The sequence below is a fragment of the Salvelinus alpinus genome, chromosome 6, assembly GCF_045679555.1.
Source record: "Salvelinus alpinus chromosome 6, SLU_Salpinus.1, whole genome shotgun sequence".
NCBI lineage: Eukaryota > Metazoa > Chordata > Actinopteri > Salmoniformes > Salmonidae > Salvelinus > Salvelinus alpinus.
The window spans coordinates 29,133,240-29,156,086 of record NC_092091.1 but is presented as its reverse complement, the minus strand read 5'-3'; the positions used below and the strand labels follow the sequence as shown (position 1 = coordinate 29,156,086).

The window sequence follows — 22,847 nt, the reverse complement described above, 5'->3', positions numbered from 1 at the left end:
TAAGCGTCCTTACAGTGCATTCGGAAAGTATTCAGACCCCTTGACTTTTCCACATATTGTTACGTTACAGCCTTTTTCTAAAATTGATTAAATAAATTTTTTTCTCATCAATCTACACACAATACTGCCTAATGACAAAGCAAAAACAGGGTTTTAGAAATGTTACATTTACATACAGTACCAGTCAAAAGTTTGGACACACCTACTCATTCAAGGGTTTTTCTTTATTTTTACTATTTTCTACATTGTAGAATAATAAGACATCAAAACTATGAAATAACACATATGGAATCATGTAGTAAGCAAAACATATTTTATATCTTAACTCTTCAAAGTAGCCACCCTTTAACTTGACATCTTTGCACACTCTTGGCATTCTCTCAACCAGCTTCACCAGTAATGCTTTTCCAACAGCCTTGAAGGAGTTCCCACAAATGCGGAGCACTTGTTGGCTGCCTTTCCTTCTCTCTGCGGTCCAACTCATCCCAAACCATCTCAATTGAGTTGAGGTTGGGTGATTGTGAAAAACAGGTCATCTGATGCAGCACGCCATCAGTCTCCTTCTTGGTCTAATAGCCCTTACACCGCCTGGAGGTGTTGGGTCATTGTCCTGTTGGGAAAACAAATGATAGTCCCACTAAGCGTTAACCGGATGGGATGGCGTATCGCTGCAGAATGCAGTGGTGACCATGCTGGTTAAGTGTGCCTTGAATTCTAAATAAATCAGATAGTGTCAACAGCAAAGCACCCCCACACAAACACACCTCCTCCTCCATGCTTCACGGTGGGAACCACACATGCAGAGATCATCCGTTCACCTATTCTGCATCTCACAAAGACCAAAACATCTCAAATTTGGATTCCGCAGGTACATACTACCTAAGGTTAAAAGAACTATGACCAAGTACTCTTTTACTCTGAATGCAATTCTGCAACTTAACAAAATCTTGGACTACTTGCACTTTAGCACATGTACCTGGTTTTGGCATATTTATTATGACATTGCACTTAACCAGCCCACTTGCTTGTAAACATTATTTGCTATTTGCTATTTTTATTTTATTTTAAACATGTGATTTCATTTGTATTTTTTTTGACTGCTGCACAATTAATTGAGGTCCTTAGTTTTCTGAATCTGAATCCTCCCCTCTTCTCCCCATCACTTTTCTCTGTTCCTCCTCTCCCTCAATCCTCGTTTCCTCTTTTCTCTTCTCCTACAATTTAATATAACCAAGCTTGGAAGAAAAATAAAGGTTGACTAGATGACTATAGAACAGCGTTTCTTAAAGTATGGGTGGTCGCGGACTTGTTGATGGTGGGAAGCGACGTAAATGTATAATTATTACCTATAATTACTGGAATTGATTTGGACAAGTGCAACTTCGAACTCGGTTCAGTGCGCTCTCTGCTTAGCAGCGGTCACTGCTCAGTTTGGCAACTGCGCGATTGGGAGAGGTAGAGGGAGATGCCCGTGTGCTTCGCGATTTATCGGATCTTTTTCTGCAGTTTTCTGGAAGATCACTCCACGACCCACACGCTGCAGGGCTGTAGTTCAAGCCACTGACTTGTTATTCCCACTCGCCATCACTCACCGCTGTCATGAAATGGACTCATGCTAATCACAAATTCTGACTGAGCTCAATCGTCATGAGACGCAAATACAGTGATGATTTTTTGTCTGTTTCTTACAAACTTTGAGAAATAATGAGGAGCGCCCACAATGTGTTTTGTGTGGGTAAGTGTTGAGTAATGAGTCTCTCAAAACGAACAAACTTATAAAACGACCTGATCAAACATCCAGGCACAACATGACCGTAAATTAAACCCTGGGAGTTCTTTCAGAACAGGGCAGAATGCTTCAGGAAACAGTGCTTTGAACGTGGAAAAGTAAGTCAACTAGCAAGGCATTGTTGTCATTTTATAACAGGTGATGATAAGCAGAAATAAGGGAGTACTATCTCATCGTAGTAACGTTAAATGTGAGTTTCTCTTCCAAACAATCCCCTGGCATTGTAGTTACACAGCTAATAGCTAACGTTAGCCAAAGCAAGCTAACTAGCTACTGATAGTGCAACCCAAAGAAACAGTACAGATGAAGATGAAAAGTGATCAGACTTACTGTACATTTTACAGTCGAAATTATTGTTGAAAACAAGTTTAAGTTGGAACTGTTGCTGTTACAAGTAATGATTGTTATTCTGAACTGGAATAAACTGATTGAAGCAAGATGCTTTTTGAGGCAAATACTCACACAGTTCTGGGATGCTCATCTGCAGCAGGAAGCGGTCTCATGCCTGACTGAGAAAGCAGTAGATGTTCTGATCCAGTTTGGCACCACATACCTATGCAAGTCAGGGTTCTGAAGTACAGAAACAGTGTCAATGCTGAGCATGACCTCAGTGTTGCACTGTCAAAAACTGATCCCAGAATAGACATGCTGGTTGAAAACCATTAGGACTGTGTGTATGTGTGTGTGTTTTCTGGTCTACATCTGTGTGATGTGATCAATCAGTTTATTCCAGTTCAGAATTAAATTATATTTTGTATTTTAACAGCAACAGTTCCAACCTAGACAGGTATGTAAGAGTGTTTTTAATGAGGAAAAAGAAACATTAAAATATATTTATGGGTATTTCATTGTTATTTGTTTTTGTCTATATTGCTTTTTTTTTTTTAGGCATAAGGGCAATGAAATGTATCGATATTTACGTATAGTTGCATATTTTCCTAAGCTTGGGTCCCAGGAAAACACAGAATTTCTAATTCTAGCTTGGATCCCAGGCTGAAAAAGTTTAAGAAGCCCTGCTATAGATTGACTGGATGTCACTTCAGTGACAGTATCACTTTAGTGACCTGTTGACAGCATATGCAGCCCACTGCAGGCTTTGCCATTCAACTGCGTTTCCACACTCATTTACCAGCAGCAAACGCCACTCTGTGACTCTCTGCTATTTCCTTGTTCATTTGAATTCCAACTTGTAGAACTTGTGACAGCATTGTGCTGCAATAAAACCTTTTCAAATGTCAAACTGTGTGCTTCCCTGTTCTTACTTAGCGACTGTAGACTATACACTCTGCTAAATAGAGCTGAGAAAGAGAAAGAGAGAGAATGTAAGATGGCTAAAAGAAGGATGGGTGAGTGAGAAAGATGATAGAGGGAGAGATGTGAGTGAAAGAGAGAAGCATGAGAGGAGAGTTGAGAGCGAGAGGTGGCGACAGCTAGACAAGAGTGCAGCAGCGACATAAATAACTGTGTTCCTAAGCCTACTCAGCCTACTCCTGCTGAACACATACACACAGAGAGAGAGAGAGAGTATGGATATTGGACACACAAAACTGTAGCAATCCTTGGTACAATAGGATACAGAGCTTGCCTTGCAACCCGAGGCTCTGGTTTGGGCCTGAATTCACTATGCTTTGGTTAGAAAGCATGCTTGACATCTTGGAGCCATGGCAGACACACATGGCGTATGTAGGGAACCTTGCAGTCTAGGAACTATGTCTAGGAACTATTTAGGAACTATGAACACACCCAGATGGCCTGCATCTTCCCTTTGTGGTTTGAGGAAACAGATATAATTGGGTGCCTCTCAAGACACTAGACAGCGTCCTGGGGTACCCTCAGGGGCCATGGCTGCACATTTTAGTTCCAGCCCAGCACACCATTTTGCTCTTGATTAGTTTAATCAGGTAGGTCCCTTCTGCAGGAGGGGGCAGAGGAACACTGGTCAAAGGCAGCTTCCATCCCTCATTTCCTTCATCTGCACCATACAGATAGAACAACACCATGGTAACCAGGGTCCAACCCTACCACACCCCATGTTTGTCCTCAGAAGATGACTGTGTTTGTGTGTGTGAACTAGCATATGCTGAACTGTCTGTGAATAACATCTCTGGTCATTGCAGCAGACCAACAAGAAAGCCTTTTAGTGACTGTTATTGCTCCATAACATAAAATGTTATTTTTCACATACAACGGGTGTAGACTTTGAAGTGCTTGCTTAGAAACCCTTAATAAAAATGATGTATTATTAGAGATAACGGATTCAGAAGTAGTTAAAATTATCATGGTAAGCCTATACCACTTATTAACAGTGTCATAACCTGCATCTCTCACACGTTCCTAAGTCTTTACTATGCCTGTGAGACAGAGAATTAGAGGCAGTGCAGACCTACAAACTAACAGAGAACAAATATAAGATCAGTAGGGATTAGAGAGAAGAGGAGTAAATAACTAACTTAAATAATTGCTAAAGGCAGAACTGTAACAGCTAATTAGAAACTGATGCACACACATAGACATCGACATACCGTAAATAAATCACACAGACTTTGATATTCAAACAGCGCACAATTGATCCATCAATCGCACGCAGTCTCCGGTACAATTCCTCTCCAACCCACAGGAACATGATGTAACAAACCCCAAAATGGATCTGAGAGGACTAAAATGTATTCTGTCTATATGTATTATAACAACCTCTTAAACTGCCACAGAAAACAGAAGTGAAAATCACAGAGCTTCTCACCTTCTACATTCCAACTCAAGCTGAGTGTCACTAGAGCACAGACCACGACGTGGATTTTTGGTTTCCATCGCTCTCGCCAGTAACTATTAAAAGGCTCTTCTGTTCCTGATAGCAACAGAGATCTGTTAGTTCTTTGTGGCCCTCTCAACTATAAATAACTGCATGCACGGCCGATCAGTGGAGAGCCCTAACCCTAACCTTAACCACACTAACCTTATGCCTAACTCTAACCTGAAAATCAAAACCCAAAAGCAAATGTTTTATTTTCATTAATTTATGATATAGCTTTGTGGCTGTGGTAACTAGTGGAAACCTTTGTGCCTGTCGTTCACACGCTTATTTGCCCTCACATTGGCTAGAATGGTCCCTATACTATTAGTCTTTGGTCAGAAAGGATGTAATCGCCAGTGCCAGTTGGGCGCGTACCACCAGTGCCAATAGAAGGGGCGTAATGGATTAGATTAGATTAGACATTTAATAGTAACATGTACATGGCTGCAGATGTAATTACAGTGTATAGTGAAAATGTTAAGCTCCAAGCTCCAACAATGAAATACACCCCATGCTGTGAAATAAAAACTATAAAGGTATACTGAACAAAAATATAAATGCAACATGCAACAATTTCAAAGATTTTACTGAGTTACAGTTCATATAAGGAAATCAGTCAATTGAAATAAATAAATTAGGCCCTAATATATGCGGCCATGGGTGGGCTTGTTAGGGCATAGGCCCACCCACTTGGCATCCAGGCCCACCCACTGGAGAGTCAGGCCCACCCATGGCTGCACCCCAGACATAAATACTCCTTAGCACCCCCTCAGACGATCCCACAGGTGAAAAAGCTGGATGTGGAGGTCCTGGGCTGGCGTGGTTTCACGTGGTCTGCGGTTGTGAGGCCGGTTGTACGTACTGTCAAATTCTCTAAAATGACGTTGGCGGCTTATGGTAGAGGAAATTAACATTCAAGCCTCTGGCAACAGCTCTGGTGGACATTCCTGCAGTTAGCATGCCTTTTGCACGCTCCCTCAAAACTTGAGACATCTGTGGTATTGTGTTGTGTGACAAAACTGCACGTTTTAAAGTGGCCTTTTATTGTCCCCAGCACAAGGTGCACCTGTGTAATGATCATGCTGTTTAATCAGCTTCTTGATATGCCACACCTGTCGGGTGGATGGATTATCTTGACAAAGGAGAAATGCTCACTAACAGGGATATAAACAAATTTGTGCAAAACATTTGAGAGAAATAAGATATTTGAACATATAGAACATTTATGGGATTTTTTATTTCAGCTCATGAAACATGGGACTAGTGGTGGCTATTCAGAGAGACGGGAGGGAGGAGAAGCAGGGAGGGGAAGAGAGACAGAGATGCCCTGAAATTATAATAACGAATACAGTAGCTTTATCATAGTCTGTGACAGAAATAGGGGACATATGACTTGTGCAATATTGAGTGCACCCCTTATATGGCATTGCAGAGTTATATGAATTGAGGAGAAGCATGGCACAATATTCTAACAATCAACAGAATAAGAGAAATTACAGGAAGAAAAATACAATATATATTTGGGAAAACATTTATGAACACTTGACATAGACTGACCAGGTGAACCCTTGTTTATCACCTGTTAAATTCCCTTCAATCAGTGTAGATGAAGGGGAGGAGACCGGTTAAAGAATGATTTTTAAGCCTTGAGACAATTGAGACATGGATTGTGTATGCTTGCCATTCAGAGGGTGTATTTAAGTGCCTTTGAACGGGGTATGGTAGTAGGTGCCAGGCGCACCTGTTTGAGTGTACCAAGAACTGCAAAGCTGCTGGATTTTTCATGCTCAACAGTTTCCTGTGTGTTTCAGGAATGGTTCACCACCCAAAGGACATCTAGCCAACGACAGGCCAGTGGTTGAAAACGGGTCATTGATGAAAGAGGACAAAGGAGGTTGACAAATTGTTCAGAGCAACAGACGGGCTACAGTTAGTAAACTGACAGTCCAGTGCAACATTGGTCCCCAAAGACCAGTGGTGGAAAAAGTACCCAATTGTCATACTTGAGTAAAAGTACATATACCTTAATAGAATGTTACTCAAGTAAAAGTGAAAGTCACCTAGTAAAATACTAATACAAGTATTTGGTTCTAAATATACTTAAGTATCAAAAGTAAATGTAAATGCTCAAATATACTTAAAAGTAAAAGTATAAATAATTTCAAATTCCTTATATTAAGCAAAGCAGATGGCACCGTTTTCTTGTTTTTAAAATGTATGGATAGCCAGGGGTACACTCCAACGCTCATTTACAAACTATGCATTTTTGTTTAGTGAGTCTGCCAGATCAGAGGTAGTAGGTATGACCACGTGTTCTCTTGATATTGGATATTGTTCCTCTGTCCAGTGTCTGTGTTCTTTTGCCCATCTTAATCTTTTATTTTTATTGGCCAGTCTGAGATATGGCTTTTTCTTTGCAACTCTGCCTTGAAGGCCAGCATCCCGGAGTCGCCTCTTCACTGTTGACGTTGAGACTGGTGTTTTGCTGGTAATATTGAATGTATCTGCCAGTTGAGGACTTGTGAGGCGTCTGTTTCTCAAACTAGACACTCTAATGTACTTGTCCTCTTGCTCAGTTGTGGACCGGGGCCTCCCACTCCTCTTTCTATTCTGGTTAGTGCCTGTTTACGCTGTTCTGTGAAGGGAGTAGTACACAGCGTTGTACGAGATATTCAGTTTCTTGGCAATTTCTCGCATGGAATAGCCTTCATTTCTCAGAACAAGAATAGATTGACGAGTTTCACAAGAAAGTTCTTTGTTTCTGGCCATTTTGAGCCTGTAATCCAACCCACAAATGCTGATGCTCCAGATACTCAACTAGTCTAAAGAAGGCCAGTTTTATTGCTTCTTTAATCAGAACTACATTTTTCAGCTGTGCTAACATAATTGCAAAAAGTTTTTCTAATGATCAATTAACCTTTTAAAATGATAAACTTGGATTAGCTAACACAACGTGCCATTGGAACACAGGAGTGATGGTTGCTGATAATGGGCCTCTGTATAATGGGCCTCTGATATTCCATTAGAAATCTGCTGTTTCCAGCTACAATAGTCATTTACAACGTTAACAATGTCTACACTGTATTTCTGATCAATTTGATGTTATTTTAATGGACAAAAAATGTCCATTAAGGACATTTCTAAGTGACCCCAAACTTTTGAATGGTAGTGTATATATATATATATATATATATGTATGTGTATAATTTGCTTTTTTAAAAACACATTTACAGTTGTTGGCTAGGAGAGAAAATGGTTTATTTCATGTGTCTGTTATCATTCATTCATTGACATTGACTATTTGATCCAATAGAAGATTCGTAATGCTTAAGTTGTTTCGAGTGTACTGATGTTAATAGGACACGTGACATCCCGGCAACTTTGGAGAAAAAAAAAGCTATATCGGAGTTTTCTCGAGATGGTATGCATATTCATGTTATGAGGCCAGCATAGCGTCTCTCTCCATTGAATACAGGTGGATGACGTTAACAACCCTCATCGAATATTCAATATAGTATTATAATAATGAGATGTATCCACCAATCCAAATAAAGCATAGGTGGGAGCAAGACAGCCCGCCGTGCCTCCCATTGTTAGGGCGGAGAGACATGTATCTTGGCAGTATATCCATAATTTTTGCGATGTCATAGCAGAGCGTTTTACTGTAATAAAAATGTATGCAATGTTTTCAAACAGCCCCAAAGAGACAATGTTGCACTGTAAACCAGTCTACAAAGCGACGAGAACAAATAGACTAAGAACCCCATCAACCTCTCGGCTTGCCAAATGCAAGCAACGTCGGATAGGTTGAATTGGCAGAAATAAGTTACCTCTGGTTCGTTCAGCCATCCCCATGGGAAAAATGATATAGCAGGTGGCTATATCAGCCGACAGGGCTATTAAAGGCCCAGTGCAGTACTTTTGTGGCCCCCTTTTGTGTAAAAAAATGTACAGCACATTTTCTACATTTACAGCATAACCACAAAACGTTTTACAGCACATTTTCTGCAATTCTACACATTTTGCCATAGGGTGAAAGGGAAAGTAAAGGGAAGACATGTTTGCAGTTTTTAATATGATATCTGAGTCGGACTGACTAATAAAATCAATGGGGATCCCCGGCCAGTAATTCGACCATGATAACAAGTTTAGATAGCTGGTCGCTAAAATAACTTAGCAATCTAAAAAATGTTAGCTGACATTGGCTAATTGCTGATGCACAATAACATTTTGAAATTGCACTTTCAGTATTCTACTATTGTAACTTGCAACAAACAGTACGTTGCGTTTTTGTGTTTTCGTTGTGTTTTTGTCGGTGGCTAGCTAGCTAGCTAAAATGGTTCCTTTCCTAAATTAGCCATGGATGGCGATAGGGATTTGGACATGTGGTTTTACTTAATTCTCTGTACTGGCTAATGATTATAACGGCGATTCTGATCCAACCATAAATTCATACATTGTGCCCCTGGCCTGAGGATGGAAGTTCAATATGTAGCTAGATGTAGAAGGCTAATGTTAACTAGCTGGCGAATCGTTGCCCATGAAAGGAAGTTAGGCTAGCGAGTAAGCATTTTAGCCAGGTAGCCTAGGATAACAAAACATAAAAGCGTGTTTTGTATGACAGAGTCAGAGACCGTTTCGGCAACATGAAAGAGAGGAGGATGGCATTGGCATTTCTCTACAAGTAGTGTGTCAACATGTTTTTTCTACTTACGCACACACACAAACAGAAATTAGTACCATGGACAGTCACATGATATTTAACTTACATGGATTGGACTAAATTGTTTTAGGAACCTTTTAGTTGTCACTGTATTAGACTAAGCATAGGTGATTTGATGATGATGAAATATTGAAGTTGAAATGGTGCTGGAATAGTTGAGTCAGCTCCTGTTTTTTTGCAAGTTGTGGTAACTCTCGGTGCTCTAAATCAATAGTTGTTTAGTAGTCCGAAAATGTCGGAAACATTGACTTGATTGACTATTCTGTAGGTCATGTAACTGTTTGTTACATGCAATATACTTTGTGGACTCCACCAGACATATGTTGCTCTCTGGTTTTGTGATGAAACAAAGGTGTGGTTGAATTTATGCTGCCACTGTGTCTTCTTATTGTCTCTTTGCCTATATATCACGGTGGCAAGGCAAATGAACTAACAGGTTAAGGAGCAAACAATGCAAATATCACAACACATAGGTTGTAATATGGCCTTTCCCCCCTAGCTTGGCTTCCCCAGTGATTTTACCCACGCACAGCTACTGGTGTGTTAGCTGTGGAAGTGCCCATGGTGCTGGAGATCAGAGGTGTCCGGTGAGAGAAAGGCAGGTTGAGGTTGCCAGGGTCAGAGTAGTACAGAAGGTGTCGTATGCTGAGACAGTGAAGAGAGTAGTAGAGGGAGATCGGTACAGGGTGAGGGATCCTATAACAACGTAATAGCAATATGCTTGTGTTATTTTAAATGGTATTTATTACAATAGGAATAATATGTGATTCAGTAAGGTGGGTTGCTTCGCATTCATAGCTATGGTTGTCAACTGTACTCCTGAAATGGAACATAAGTCACAGAAAATAGAGGTTGTGGTGGCAGTGGCAGAGAGGTACTTGGGATTTTGAGGTTTTACTGTAGAAGAGTTCCAAAGGCCGTTGGCCTGGTGTAGGATTAAAAAGTGGAATGGGGGTAGTGTTTTTTTAATGAGGGCTAGTAGTTGCCAGGGTAATTTTTCCTTTTCCTCAATTTTGTATCACCAAAGATTGTTTTAAACCATCACCACGTTTAATGGATTGCACAGTAGGTGGCAGCATGCACCTTTCACATTTTTTTGCGGACCGCCATAACTATAGAAGAAGAAGAAGATCACTTATACCAGCGTCGTAGCAAAGACACAGCGACTATATACTGGATATTTAGCAACAAATAGCTACCACCAATTTCTTATGCCAACGCATGTTTGGATGTTAATGACTTATATCGTCAGCTAAGGACAGGTTTAGCTAGCTAGGTTGTTTTTACAGATACATTTCCAATAGGGTAGCGAGATGCTAACTAGCTAATGTCATCAAGCCATAAATTGTGACCCCAGACATACAGAAGAATCGGGGCTCACTGAGGCCGGTTAGGCAGCTTGCTAACAGGGTTTTGCTACGGAAGCTAACACAGAATAGCCAGCCATCCAAATCGTGGACAATTGACTAGTACCGCAGTCTGTAGTTAGCTAGCTTGAGAGACAGACAGCTAGCTAGCTAGCTAGCTAAAGAAGCGGCTCTGTCATTTATTGACAGACCAGCCGGTTGGGCTAACATGGAGACATCGGGGAGAATAGCAACCACGCCAGACGCCCTCGACTTCACAGTGGAAAACGTGGAGAAGGTAAGAATCTTAGTGTATGCACACATTCTCCAATCAAGCATGTAGAATCACACTACTAATCACAATATCAAATGTGTGTGTGTAGCCTATGTGGGTCTCTGTAATGTATTTTCTATGGGGTAACGTTAGCTATGATGGTGGCGGGTCTAGCTATAACATACTGTATCATGACGTGAATTAACAGCTACTAGATAGAAAGCTACTTAATAACAGTGGTGCCACAAACGCGTTGTATTTTGTCCCTGCAGCTGAAAATTCCACAATTAGCAAGTCTGCGTTCTGTCCTTGCTTGCTATTACCCTGACTAATCTAAACCAATATGACTGGAGGGCTTAATTGTTGTCTCTCTGTGTAGTTGACTGTAAGAACAATACATCCCTGGATTAATGGTACGTCTGTGTGAGACACTACATCATCCAAACCACTCTTGAGTCTTAAGGTTGTTGTGATCGAATGTAGGCTAGAAGAGAAGGGTGTTGTGGAGTGTTTTGTGAATATACTGCAGAATATCAAAACAACAGTAGATTTGAAACTGTGGTCTTTGGTTTAGAGGTCTGGAATGGGAAGCAGAAGGAGAAGCAAGGCACTCTTCATAGTATTTGAAATGCCTTTATTTCTGACATGAGGTGTTTCAGTGTGGTCTTTGTCAGTGAATGAGACATGGGAAACCATCACAATGTTTTAAATCAATGAAATGTAATTTCTCTGATAATTTCTCTGATAATGTCATTTCTAGTAGCCTATGTAGTGTTACATCTTCCTAACGTCTCTCACACACACACACGCACACGCGCACGCACACACACACGCACACACAATCCATTCCTCTTCATCTGTCACTGACAGACAAGTGGTAGGATTCATCATCAGTAGCCTATTTTTGAAAATCTAAAATCTGTTTTAATGAATGCACAGAGGCTTGTGTGTGGTCCGACCATATATTCCGCCACAGGGAACACCCGGTATTGATAGGCATGATTAACAGTAGCTGGCAGGTCCGACTCGCTTGCTTACAGCTGCACTAGTGTCGGACAGGCTTCCTGTGTAGATTAGGACACCGAGGGGCTGGCAAAAGATAATGGCTTGGAAAACGTACCATTAATCCAGGGATGACAAATGTGTTGTACTCGGAATTGTACCATTTTCTCCTTCACTCCGTTCTTATTTTTGTGTGATTTATTTCTGTTCTTTTAAGTGTAGACAGACCTGCTGCTGTGATTTTCACACAATATTATGCCACCAGCCACCTGTCTGTGTCCCTCTGTCTGTGTCCCTCTGTCTGTGTCTAAACTCTGTCCTAATGAGAAAGATAAAATGTGTGTGTGTTACAGTCCATTACTGGCTAACTGCTGTGCAGAGAAAGTCTCAGCTAATGACTAGCCGGCTGGGCTAAGAGTTGTCAGAGGGGGGCGGAGGGGGAGAGAGAAATATGCAGACTATTCTGATACTGGAGGTCATTATAGCCACCAGCCAACTCTCTCCATCTGTCATCTAAGGTGTGTGTGTGCGCAAGGGTTGCGTTAGAGTTGAGATCTGCATTTTCAAAAAGCAGACCATAAAAAAATATGCTTTTTGCACAATATCACCTGCATGTTGTTTGCTGTTAGTGCATTCGGAAAGTATTCAGACCCCTCGACTTTTTCTACATTTTGTTACATTACAGCCGTACTCTAAAATGGATGAAAAAAAACAAAAAAATCCTCGTCAATCTTCACATAATACTCCATAACGACAAAGTGAAACAGGTTTTTAAAAATTGTCAAATGTATTAAAAATAAAAACATATGCCTTATTTACATAAGTATTCAGACTCTTTGCTACAGGTTAGCCACAGAAAAAGACCGCAACCTTCCCGCTAGCCACGGTTGGCTGAGATAACTAGTGGGCTGGACATGCCGACAGATGAGTTTGGATTGGTCTGCCATATAGCATGCTTCTGTCTATTTGAGCTGGTCAGTATGTCTAGGTAATCCTGTCTAACGTAGCTTTTTTAAAGATATTGTGTATTAAAACTGCATAAGTGATGCTCTCCACTTTCTGGAGGACTGAGTTTTGAAATCAGTGGAATTCGAGTATGATAGCTTCCGGATTACATCTTCAAACTAAGGGCAACCATGAATGATGTATACGGGTAAGCTCAGGCTCAGGCTAGCTACATTATCAGATATTACATGTTTCTATTTTTGACAAAGAACCATTTACTTGGCTAAGCTAAAGCCTAATGTTAGTTAGCTAACATTGAACCTAGTTGGTTAGCTACCTGCAGATTTATGCAGGGTAGTAACGTTGTAATTATGGTTCATTGTTTATCTAGCTAGCTACATGTCTTAACAAAAGACTCTACTAAGGAACCATTCGAAATTCAGTCTGGCCGTCTCCTCCGATTTCAGAGCACTCTCGTCTGAGTGTGCCAGAGAGCTCAGAATAACTGATGAATTTATGAATGCTCAACACCTGTTGAATATGGCCGGTGTCAGTAAATTCATCGGCCGGAGCGTCCGCTGTGCGCTCTGAATGCAAAACGCTCTGAATTTCCGAACAGACAATCTGACAGCACAGTTGCAATCACCAACGCTCTGGATAACATAACAGCCTAACCAGCTCTGCTAGGAAGAGTAATAATCAGTGAGCTGTTCTCTCTCACTTAGATGTCTGGAAGTAGCTAGCAAGTTAGCTTGGGTGCTTGACTGCTGTTAGTACATTTCGGGTCAACCCTTAAAGAGATGGGTGGGGCTAAAGCTTAAGAGGGTGTGAACAATGCTGAATGGGTGTAGACCAAGAAGTCTCTCCAATATTAGTACCAAAACATTCAAAGGCCATATTCTCAAAAGTGAGTTTACAAGTTTATCAACATTCTAAGCCAAATGACTTTCCCATTGTTCCTCAACTGTAGTAGTGTATGATATTAAATGTTGTATCTCTGAGTCTCTACTTTTATCCAATGTAAAAAAAAAAACACTACTTCAAATTTACATAAGACCGATTTTGAGCCGGTTGGTCACATTGGGTTAAAAGAAATATGACTAGTTTGGTTTCCTATATCGTGCAGTCCTATGTGGCAGTGTGGAAATTTTCTCAAATTAGTGCAGAAATTGCTGGATATTTTTTTATTTTATACTGTTTAATTAAACTTCAATCAGAATGGAGAAAGACCCATTGAAATCACTTAGAATGTATGTGTTGCCACCCTAGGGTCATGCACTACTCATAAAGCAAATGCAGAACTTATTTTTATACCGTGATAGTAGTCCATCTCGCTCAGCCCTAATCTAGGTAAGTGCTTAGATTCTTGCAAAATCAAGCTTTGCTTGGTAACAGGAGAGAATCCCCTCCTGGATCAAGAGCCTTCCTGTGTAATTTTTGTATGTGCAGGAAACTGTGAGCAGCATTTTGAGTTACTTGTATAACTATGAGCTGGGATGTCTGCCCTGCAAATACTGTAGTTTTAGGTGAGAGACCTAACTTTTACTTGTTAGAATTGCTAACCTTCGGATCTCAGATGCTCAGGGGGTATGGAAAATAGCGCTCCTTATGTTCTGTGCCGGTATTACCGAATGTTTCAAGGTCAGTATAAAGGTATGACATTCTGAATACCGCCCAAGCTTAGCCAGTGACCAGCACCAGAGGAGAGGGGGGATGGTGGAGGGGAGATGGGGATGGGTGAGACAGAGAGAAAAAGCTGTTGCTGCATAGAAGCAGACATGAGGTGATGAGCTGGAGGGGGGGGGGGTAGGTAAAGGAGAGAGGATGGGAAGTGCAGGGGAAATGGCTTTTCCCTGATGGAACACAGATGACGGGGGTGAGGGAGGGAGAGGAAGGAATGTGTGTTTAAATAGATGCTGGTGGCCCCTTATCATTGGTTTTGTCTGTTTCACACTATTTTAAAGCTAGTGTCAATAATTGTGTTGTAGCTTCCTCTATTTGTCTCCTCACCATCCTCTCATTGTCTCCTCTCCTTTATCTGCTCTGAATAGGGATTAATAGAAAGGTGAAAGCGAAGTCGTTGGCCAGAGGGAGAGCGAGAGAGAGACTCTCTCTGTAGGCTGTTCAGGTATATACCTAGTCCCCCAGTTCGTAACTCTATTAGCCGAGTTCAACGCACATGCAAACATCTCTTTAGTGTCCTAAAGCTAAATTGTGCTTCCCGTAAGTGGTTAAGGAGCGTGTGTGTCATGGAGAGGTTGGTTCCTGGCTCTGTCATGATTCCAGCAGTACAATAGCCTTTTTCCTAACTGTGTATGTGCCTAGCACAATCCCGTTGTCCTCCTGACTGTGTGTACATCTGGGTACCGGTGTGATTGTAAAATATATATATTTTTATATATATATATATAAGAGCACTCCAGCCGGCGACAGGCGAGGAGGGTGGTGGAATATGAAACTAAAAGGAGTCGTTGTGCAGAGGAGAGCGAGCAATATGCATCTTCTAGTGATCTATTGATAGGACAGGGTCCTGTCAGTCACAAAGTGAGTGATGACCGGGAAACGTAGTCTGCTGTCTGTCCCGCCTCCTGGTACAATTTGTGTGCTGTGGTTGGTTGCAGTCTAATTTCTTTATGAGGTGGAGGGAGAGACCATGATGATTGTGAATTTGCAGCTCTGGCTGGGTCACTCAAGGGCATTCAGAGACTTGACCAGAAGCCACTCCTGCGTTGTGAACCCAAGTGGGTTGTTATGTGCCTTTTTACTGATTAATCTGTCTGGCCACTCTACCATAAAGGTCTGATTGGTGGAGTGCTGCAGAGATGGTTGTGGTTCTGGAAGGTTCTCCCATCTCCACAGAGGAACTCTGGAGCTCTGTCAGAGTGACCATCGGGTTCTTGGTCACCTCCCTGACCAAGGCCCTTCTCCCCCGATTGCTCAGTTTGGCTGGGCGGCCAGCTCTAGGGAGAGTCTTGGTGGTTCCAAACTTCTTCCATTTAAGAATGATGGAGGCCACTGTGTTCTTGGGGACCTTCAATGATGCAGACATTTTTTGGTAGCCTTCCCCAGACCTGTTCCTCGACACAATCCTGTCTCGGAGCTCTACAGACAATTCCTTCGACCTCGTGGCTTGGCTTTTGCTCTGACATGCTCTGTCAACTGTGGGACCTTAAATAGACAGGTGTGTGCCTTTCCAAATCATGTCCAATCAATTGAATATACCACAGGTGGACTCCAATAAAGGTGTAGGAACGTCTCAAGGATGATTAATGGAAACAGGATGCACCTGAGCTCAATTTCGAGTCTCATAGCAAAGTGTCTGAAAATGTATGTAAACAAGGTAATTCTGTTTTTTATTTTTAATACATTTGCAAAAATGTCTTAACCTGTTTTTGCTTTGTCATTATGGGGTATTGTGTGTAGATTGAGGAAATAATTGCATTTAATCCATTTTAGAAATAAGGTTGTAACGTAACTACATATGGAAAAAGTGAGGTGGTCTGAATACTTTCCGATTGCATTGTAGGTATTGAAATATAGGCCTATATAAGTTATGGTATTAAAACTAAATAGCATGCGCTCCTAGGCCTACAGGTCAATGGTGGTTATACAAGGCTGCTATATTAAGCCTACTAATGATAATGACATTACTTGTTATAATAATGAGGATCATAATAATAGTAATAACAATAGGGAGATCTAGAAAAAGAAAGGTTATTGTTTGGAAAACTGTAAATCTCAAAATAATACCAAGTTAAGTGTAAAGCCTTTATTACAACTGCCGAATTTGTGAAATGTTTTATCCGACATGTGGTTGCGTGAGGCTTGACGCTCACGGAATCAGTAGGCCTATTAAACAGTCAAACAGGAGCTTTCTTATTTCTGTTGATATACATGAGGGTTTATAAAGCCAGGCACATTTAACAGTTAAGCTATTGATTATAGACCTAATTAAGTTGGTTTCCTCTCTCCTCATTTTTCTTAGACAATTAAGGCAAGGGCTCTTTTCATATTCTAAATCTGCTGCTGCCTCCGCTGCATTGTTCTCAACACCAATATGCTGGTTAACTTTGCTATTATGCACATAGCAACATGGTCTAGGAAAAGGCATCAATTCAACAGCGCACTGATGTGTTTCAGGACAGCTATCCAACACGGGAGAAAGCGTATCTGTTATATAATATTGTTTTTATTGGTGTTGCACTATTGTTCCTACATAATATAACTATATACAATTTCATGTCTTAGACTGATGGACTGTGCCACCCCCACAGCCTCCACAATGGATTAGTCCACTCTGACAGACACGTTTTAGACAGTTGTCTTGTACACCATAATTATTATTATTATTATTGTGTTTTGCAACTGCTCGACTAAATAAATCTCGGTCGACCAACAGCCTATTGACCAAACAGTCGACTAAATGGGGTCAGCCTTAATATAATTTCATCCCTGGTATAACGAGTGCACAGGCCAGTAGGCTTTGCAAGTCCACTGTCACGCAGCAGTGCCCGAGAGGAAAGACAGCTTCACGACAGGCAGGCATGCATGCACCTTTACAGAAAACGGGTTGCCTCTACCTCAAATGGTTAAAAAAAAAACTGAACTATACAAGCTACCTTTTTTCTTCGTGTGGATTTGATATAATTTCACAAACCATGTCGCTGGCCGTTTTTAAACTAATCCCGGGCCGATAATTATGGTTTGATAACAAACTAGGTTGTTCAGTCATGTTACCTAGCTAGATAACAATCGAGTAACTTGACAGTAGGACTAGGGACATTTGATTGGCACTGGAAGAAAGGACAAGTGTCTGCTGATGTTCTTTTAAAGGTAGAATTCATATAGGCCTAATGTAAGCCTAAACTATATCAAACACCTATCTCTTTCGGGTGCTTCTAACGTTCTGTTTGATGCCTAATGTTTTAAAAGTTGAGCAGTATGTGTTTGTTGGAGAGAGTGGTGTGTGTTTGTGAGAGAGGGAGACCGTGGGAGAGTGGTGGGTGTTTGTGAGAGAGGGAGACCGTGGGAGAGTGGTGTTTGTGAGAGAGGGAGACCGTGGGAGAGTGGTGTGTGTGAGAGGGGGAGACCGTGGGAGAGTGGTGGGTGTTTGGGAGAGAGGGAGACCGTGGGAGAGTGGTGTGTGTTTGTGAGAGAGGGAGACCGTGGGAGAGTGGTGTGTGTGTGTGAGAGAGGGAGACCGTGGGAGAGTGGTGGGTGTTTGGGAGAGAGGGAGACCGTGGGAGAGTGGTGTGTGTTTGTGAGAGAGGGAGACCGTGGGAGATTGGTGTGTGTTTGTGAGAGAGAGAGACCGTGGGAGAGTGGTGTGTGTGTGTGAGAGAGGGAGACCGTGGGAGAGTGGTGTGTGTTTGGGAGAGATGGAGACCGTGGGATAGTGGTGGGTGTTTGTGAGAGAGGGAGACCGTGGGAGAGTGGTGTGTGTTTGTGAGAGGGGGAGACCGTGGGAGAGTGGTGTGTGTGTGTGTGTGTGTGTGTGTGTGTGTGTGTGTGTTAGAACTGAAGAGTAAAGGTTTTATACTGTGTTTTCCCCTTATTGCAACAGTGACATGCAGGTCATTATCCATGTATATTCATTCCTCCAGCCAAATCACAGGTAGGCCTTTGCAAATATGAGCAAATCTGCCATACTATGCACAATTTTATTATAGTGAACAGTGTGAAGGTAAATTCAATATGTGTTGAGTTGAAATGTGAATATCAGTGACAGTTTTTTTGTGTAGAATATGCGCATAATGTTTAGAAAACATGAACAAGTGTCGGGGGGACAGGCGGAAAACAGGATGCTAGGCCACTCCCCCGTAGTATTGCGATACTTGGCCTGGTATCGTATCGTTAGTAAAATGTTGGTATCTTGACAACACTATATGTAACTGTATTCACCCCCCCACCAAAATTGAGCTCTTCAGCAAAAAATGTTGAACCCTTTGGATCTGGCTATTTTTTCTCAGTGGTGTAAAATACTTAAGTAAAAACACTTGAAAGTACTACTTAAGTCGTTTTTTGGGGAATCTGTACTTTTTATATTTTTGACAACTTTTACTTTTACTCCACTCCATTTCTAAGACAATAATGTACTTTTTACTCCTTACATTTTCCCTGACACCCAAAAGTACTCGTTACATTTTGAATGCTAATTAGGACAGGAAAATGGTCTAATTCACACAATTATCAAGAGAACATCCCTTGTCATCCCTACTGCCTCTGATCTGGCTGACTCACTAAACATTTGTAAATTATGTCTGAGTGTTGAACTGTGCCCCTGGCTATCTGTAAATTAAAAAAACAATAAATATTTGTGTCTGGTTGGCTTAATATAAGACATTTTAAATGATTTTTTACTTTTGATACTTAACATTTAAAACCAAATACTTTTAGACTTTTACTCAAGTAGTATTTTACTAGGTGACTTACTTTTACTTGAGTCATTTTCTATGAATGTATCTTTACTTTTACTCAAGTATGAAAATTGGGTACTTTTTCCACCACTGCTTTTTCTATTTGGTTGGCTGCTCTATGTACTTGTGGGAAACACTGGAGAGACTAGAGGCTGTTTTAGACATGACTGATATGAGAGGTAGAGCACTTCCAGTTGACAGAATAAGGCATGGTGTCAGTTCTCTTTCCCTTATCGATTGTTTCTTATTTTAGTGCCTGGGGCTAATACCTTATCTCATATCTGCTTTCCTGTTCAGGGGTTGGATGTCATCAGTCTTCTCAATGGCAACCACATAACAATCATTCAGTGTGTGTGTGTGATGACAGGTTGTTTTATTGTTGCTGACGCGAGTGTGAACTGTCATTGTTTTCCGTCTAAATTGGTAACATGGGATTAGTATTTGTTTTTTATATCTCTGCGCAGACTGCAGCCAGTCAACAACTAACCACGCCCCTACAAACGACCCTACACACACATGCGAGCGAGTGCGTGCGTGCGCGCGCGCGCGCACACACACACACACACACACTGTCCCCGCTTCATTCATCAAATCACCTACTTCCTCTGCATGTTATTTAATCTACATTTCACATCATGAATATTAATATGAGCAGTTATGATATAAGAGGACATGGATCTAATCAATAATGATGTTCAGTCAGTATCCTGTCCTTCAAGAAGAGTCTCTGAGCACGCCTCTCTGTCCCCCACGAGTACAGAAGTGAAAACTGAATACAGACGGTACATTATAGTAGCTTCAATGGATACCAAACCCAGGTCTGCTGTGTGACTCAAGCATATTAGCCTGCTGAGCTAAAGCTTAGTCGCTAGATCTGGGAGCTACAACGAGTCTTCAGGTCTCAGTCAAGGTTACGCAACACAGTTTACTGAACCTCATAGCCAATACGTTCATCTGCACCCTCACAGTACCAGAGTTAGGAGCAGATTTACTATGTGGCCGGTTACACCTGTGCAGTATTTGCATACTACTCCCCAGAGGGAGTACCCAATGGAAGGCAAGCTACTAGGACAAAACCGTGGTCTACAGACAACCTGCATGTGATGTGCTGATAGACAGATTCATGTTTATTTTCTTACTCAGAAAATAGCGAGTGCTGTCTCTCTTACTATACTATTTTCTGGGACACTGTGGACCGACCGGCTATTCAATGCAACAACTGCCTACTTACAGAAGACAATTGGACCGAGCTGTCTACCCTAAGCAAACAAATCTCAGTGTTGCACAATTTGCTGGGGAAACTAGTACGTCCACCTACCTTCTCCTTTTCTACATCTCAGGCTGGACGTCATTTCGATATGGTGAGAGTATCACCGCCCTGTCAGCACTCTTTATCTGACTGGCCAGTGCTTCACCGGGGCCTCTTACCAGGGAAGTCTCCCCTGCCTGTGGAAAATGGGACAGGACCGACGCTTCTAGAGGACCTTGCCGATGCCACAGTCTCTGATCCCGCAATGGAATCACATCTAGGGCTATTGCGGTGACCGCATTAATGCCAAAACAGCAGTCATGAGTCATGACAGCAGTAAAAGTCCATGTGACCGTTGAGTCATGGTAATCCCCTTTTATGTAGTCTGGGCATGAGTCGGTAGTACCCAACTATCGAACAACCATCAGGTCTCGAATGGCCTGGTGCGCAGCGCTCTTTTGTCCCTCTAACGCAGGCCTGGGCAAAGGCCAGCCTGGGAGCCGTATGCGGCGCGTGATCTGATTCAATATGGCCCGCGGAATCGGGCTCAGATCACAAAGAATTTGCCATAGTAAAGTTATGAAAAATGTATTTGTTATTCAAATTAAAAGCCCAATGAATATTCACCTTTGTGTAATGATTTAAGATTTATTTTGAAGGCACGTATAAATAGCAACTGCAAGAGGACAGACCGTGACTGACAGGCTGACACACACACGTCACAGTTACAAATGGTAGCTAGCTAGAAATTGCGCAAAATGTGTTTTTCAAATTTTTAAAAGAAAAGGAAAGTAGACTGATTTGTAGGGTGTTCCAGCAAGAGTGGAACGTTCGCCAGATGTACAGTGTTTCCCCCGACACATTGGTGTGGCTGGCTTCCGGGTTAAGCGGGCATTGTGTCAAGAAGCAGTGCGGCTTGGTTGTGTTGTGTTTCGGAGGACACACAGCTCTCGACCTTAGCCTCTCCCGAGGCCGTACGGGAGTTGCAGCGATGAGACAAGACTGTAACTAGCAATTGGATACCACAAAATTATTTTCCTGCATTGCATTATTCATCAGGAAGTGTTCTGAAAATGAGCCATGTTGTGGATACAGTCACTAAAGTGGTAAACTTCTTCATAAGAGCAAAATCTTTTAACCACAGGCAGTTTGTCTCACTGTTGGAAGAGACTAGAGGTCGACCGATTATGATTTTTCAACGCCGATACCGATTATTGGAGGACCAAAATAAATAAAAAATAAAAATAAATAAAATATACTCCCACTGACCTGCAACTTGAGTTTATCGATCTTCAGTCTGATGCAGTGATTGGAGAACTATTCAAAACAATGTCACTAATGAGGTTCTATGCATCTTTCAATTAACAAAACTTTCCAATGATTAGGAGTCATGCTCAGAAGATGTTTGTACTGTTTGGGTCAACCTGTGTATGTGAACAGACATTTTCAGTGATGAAATAATAATAACAATAATAATAACAAGTCAAGACACAGATCATCTCTTACTGACTCACCTCTCAGCAATCCTGCACATAGCGACGTCAGAAACTATACCTGACTTCACTGCTCTAGTCAATGCTCATCAGAGACTTCACTCCTCACACTGATTGAGTAGTTTAAATGTAATGTTGAGCTCTCTCTTTCTTGTGTTTTTTGTGCGTACCCGTTAAAAGAGTTCTGTACTTTTCCCTCTGTGTATTTCATTGCATGTTTAATAATGAAAATACCTACCAAAAGGAGAACATAGATGTGGTTTATTTCTGTGCATGTTAAAGTAAAATAAGTAGCATATCTGGATGTGATTTACAGTAGATATATCTGATGTATAATCCTGTAATATGATTCTGGCCCGTGATGGAAAAAATATATTCTAATGTGGCCCTCCATGGAAAAGAATTGCCCAGGCCTGCTCTAACCACTCTGACGTCAATGCAAATGAAATCGAAACTCACATCAAACACTTATCATCATAACAGTGTTGTGCTTTTAAAACTCGTCTCACTCAAGTTTCTCGTGTGTATCAAAAATGGTCCACCACCCAAAGGACATCCAGCCAACTTGATACAACTTGGGGTGTATTTTTGGGTAATGTGACTGGACCCCAGGAAGAGGATCTGCTTATGGGGATCCTTAATAAATACAATACCAGGTGCTCCAGTCTGGTCCACAGCTGCAGGTAGGGAGGTGGTTCAGCTGAGCAGTAGGTTGGCACATTACAGCCACAGCAGTTTCACTAGTTGCCCTGAACTGAAAGCATATCTGATCTCTGGTGGCTAATGAAACAATTGAGCTGTTAGTTGATTTGCATTTGG

General features: G+C 41.6%; 1 protein-coding gene and 1 long non-coding RNA gene across 5 annotated transcripts in view; one reads left to right on the top strand and one right to left on the bottom strand.

Moving 5' to 3' along the window:
• Positions 1-205: 205 nt before the first annotated feature.
• LOC139577830 (uncharacterized) lies at positions 206-4,620 on the bottom strand. 2 transcript variants are annotated; one of them, XR_011675425.1, is made up of 3 exons: positions 4,530-4,620; positions 2,252-2,359; positions 206-610 (listed from the first exon to the last, which is right to left on the bottom strand). It is a non-coding gene; the product is annotated as an uncharacterized lncRNA (long non-coding RNA). The 2 variants fall into 2 exon arrangements; XR_011675424.1 differs by lacking the exon at positions 4,530-4,620 and having other exon boundaries at positions 2,252-2,434.
• Positions 4,621-9,979: 5,359 nt separating this feature from the next.
• LOC139578498 (importin-13-like) overlaps positions 9,980-22,847 on the top strand; it is a 44,981-nt gene continuing 32,113 nt past the window's right edge. For all 3 annotated transcript variants that reach the window (XR_011675562.1, XM_071406177.1, XM_071406176.1), the window contains exon 1: positions 9,980-10,947. Coding sequence is in view for 2 of the 3 variants with exons in the window: in XM_071406177.1 (XP_071262278.1) it covers positions 10,879-10,947 (69 nt within the window). In the remaining variant the exon portion in view is untranslated. The remainder of the gene's footprint in view (positions 10,948-22,847) is intronic.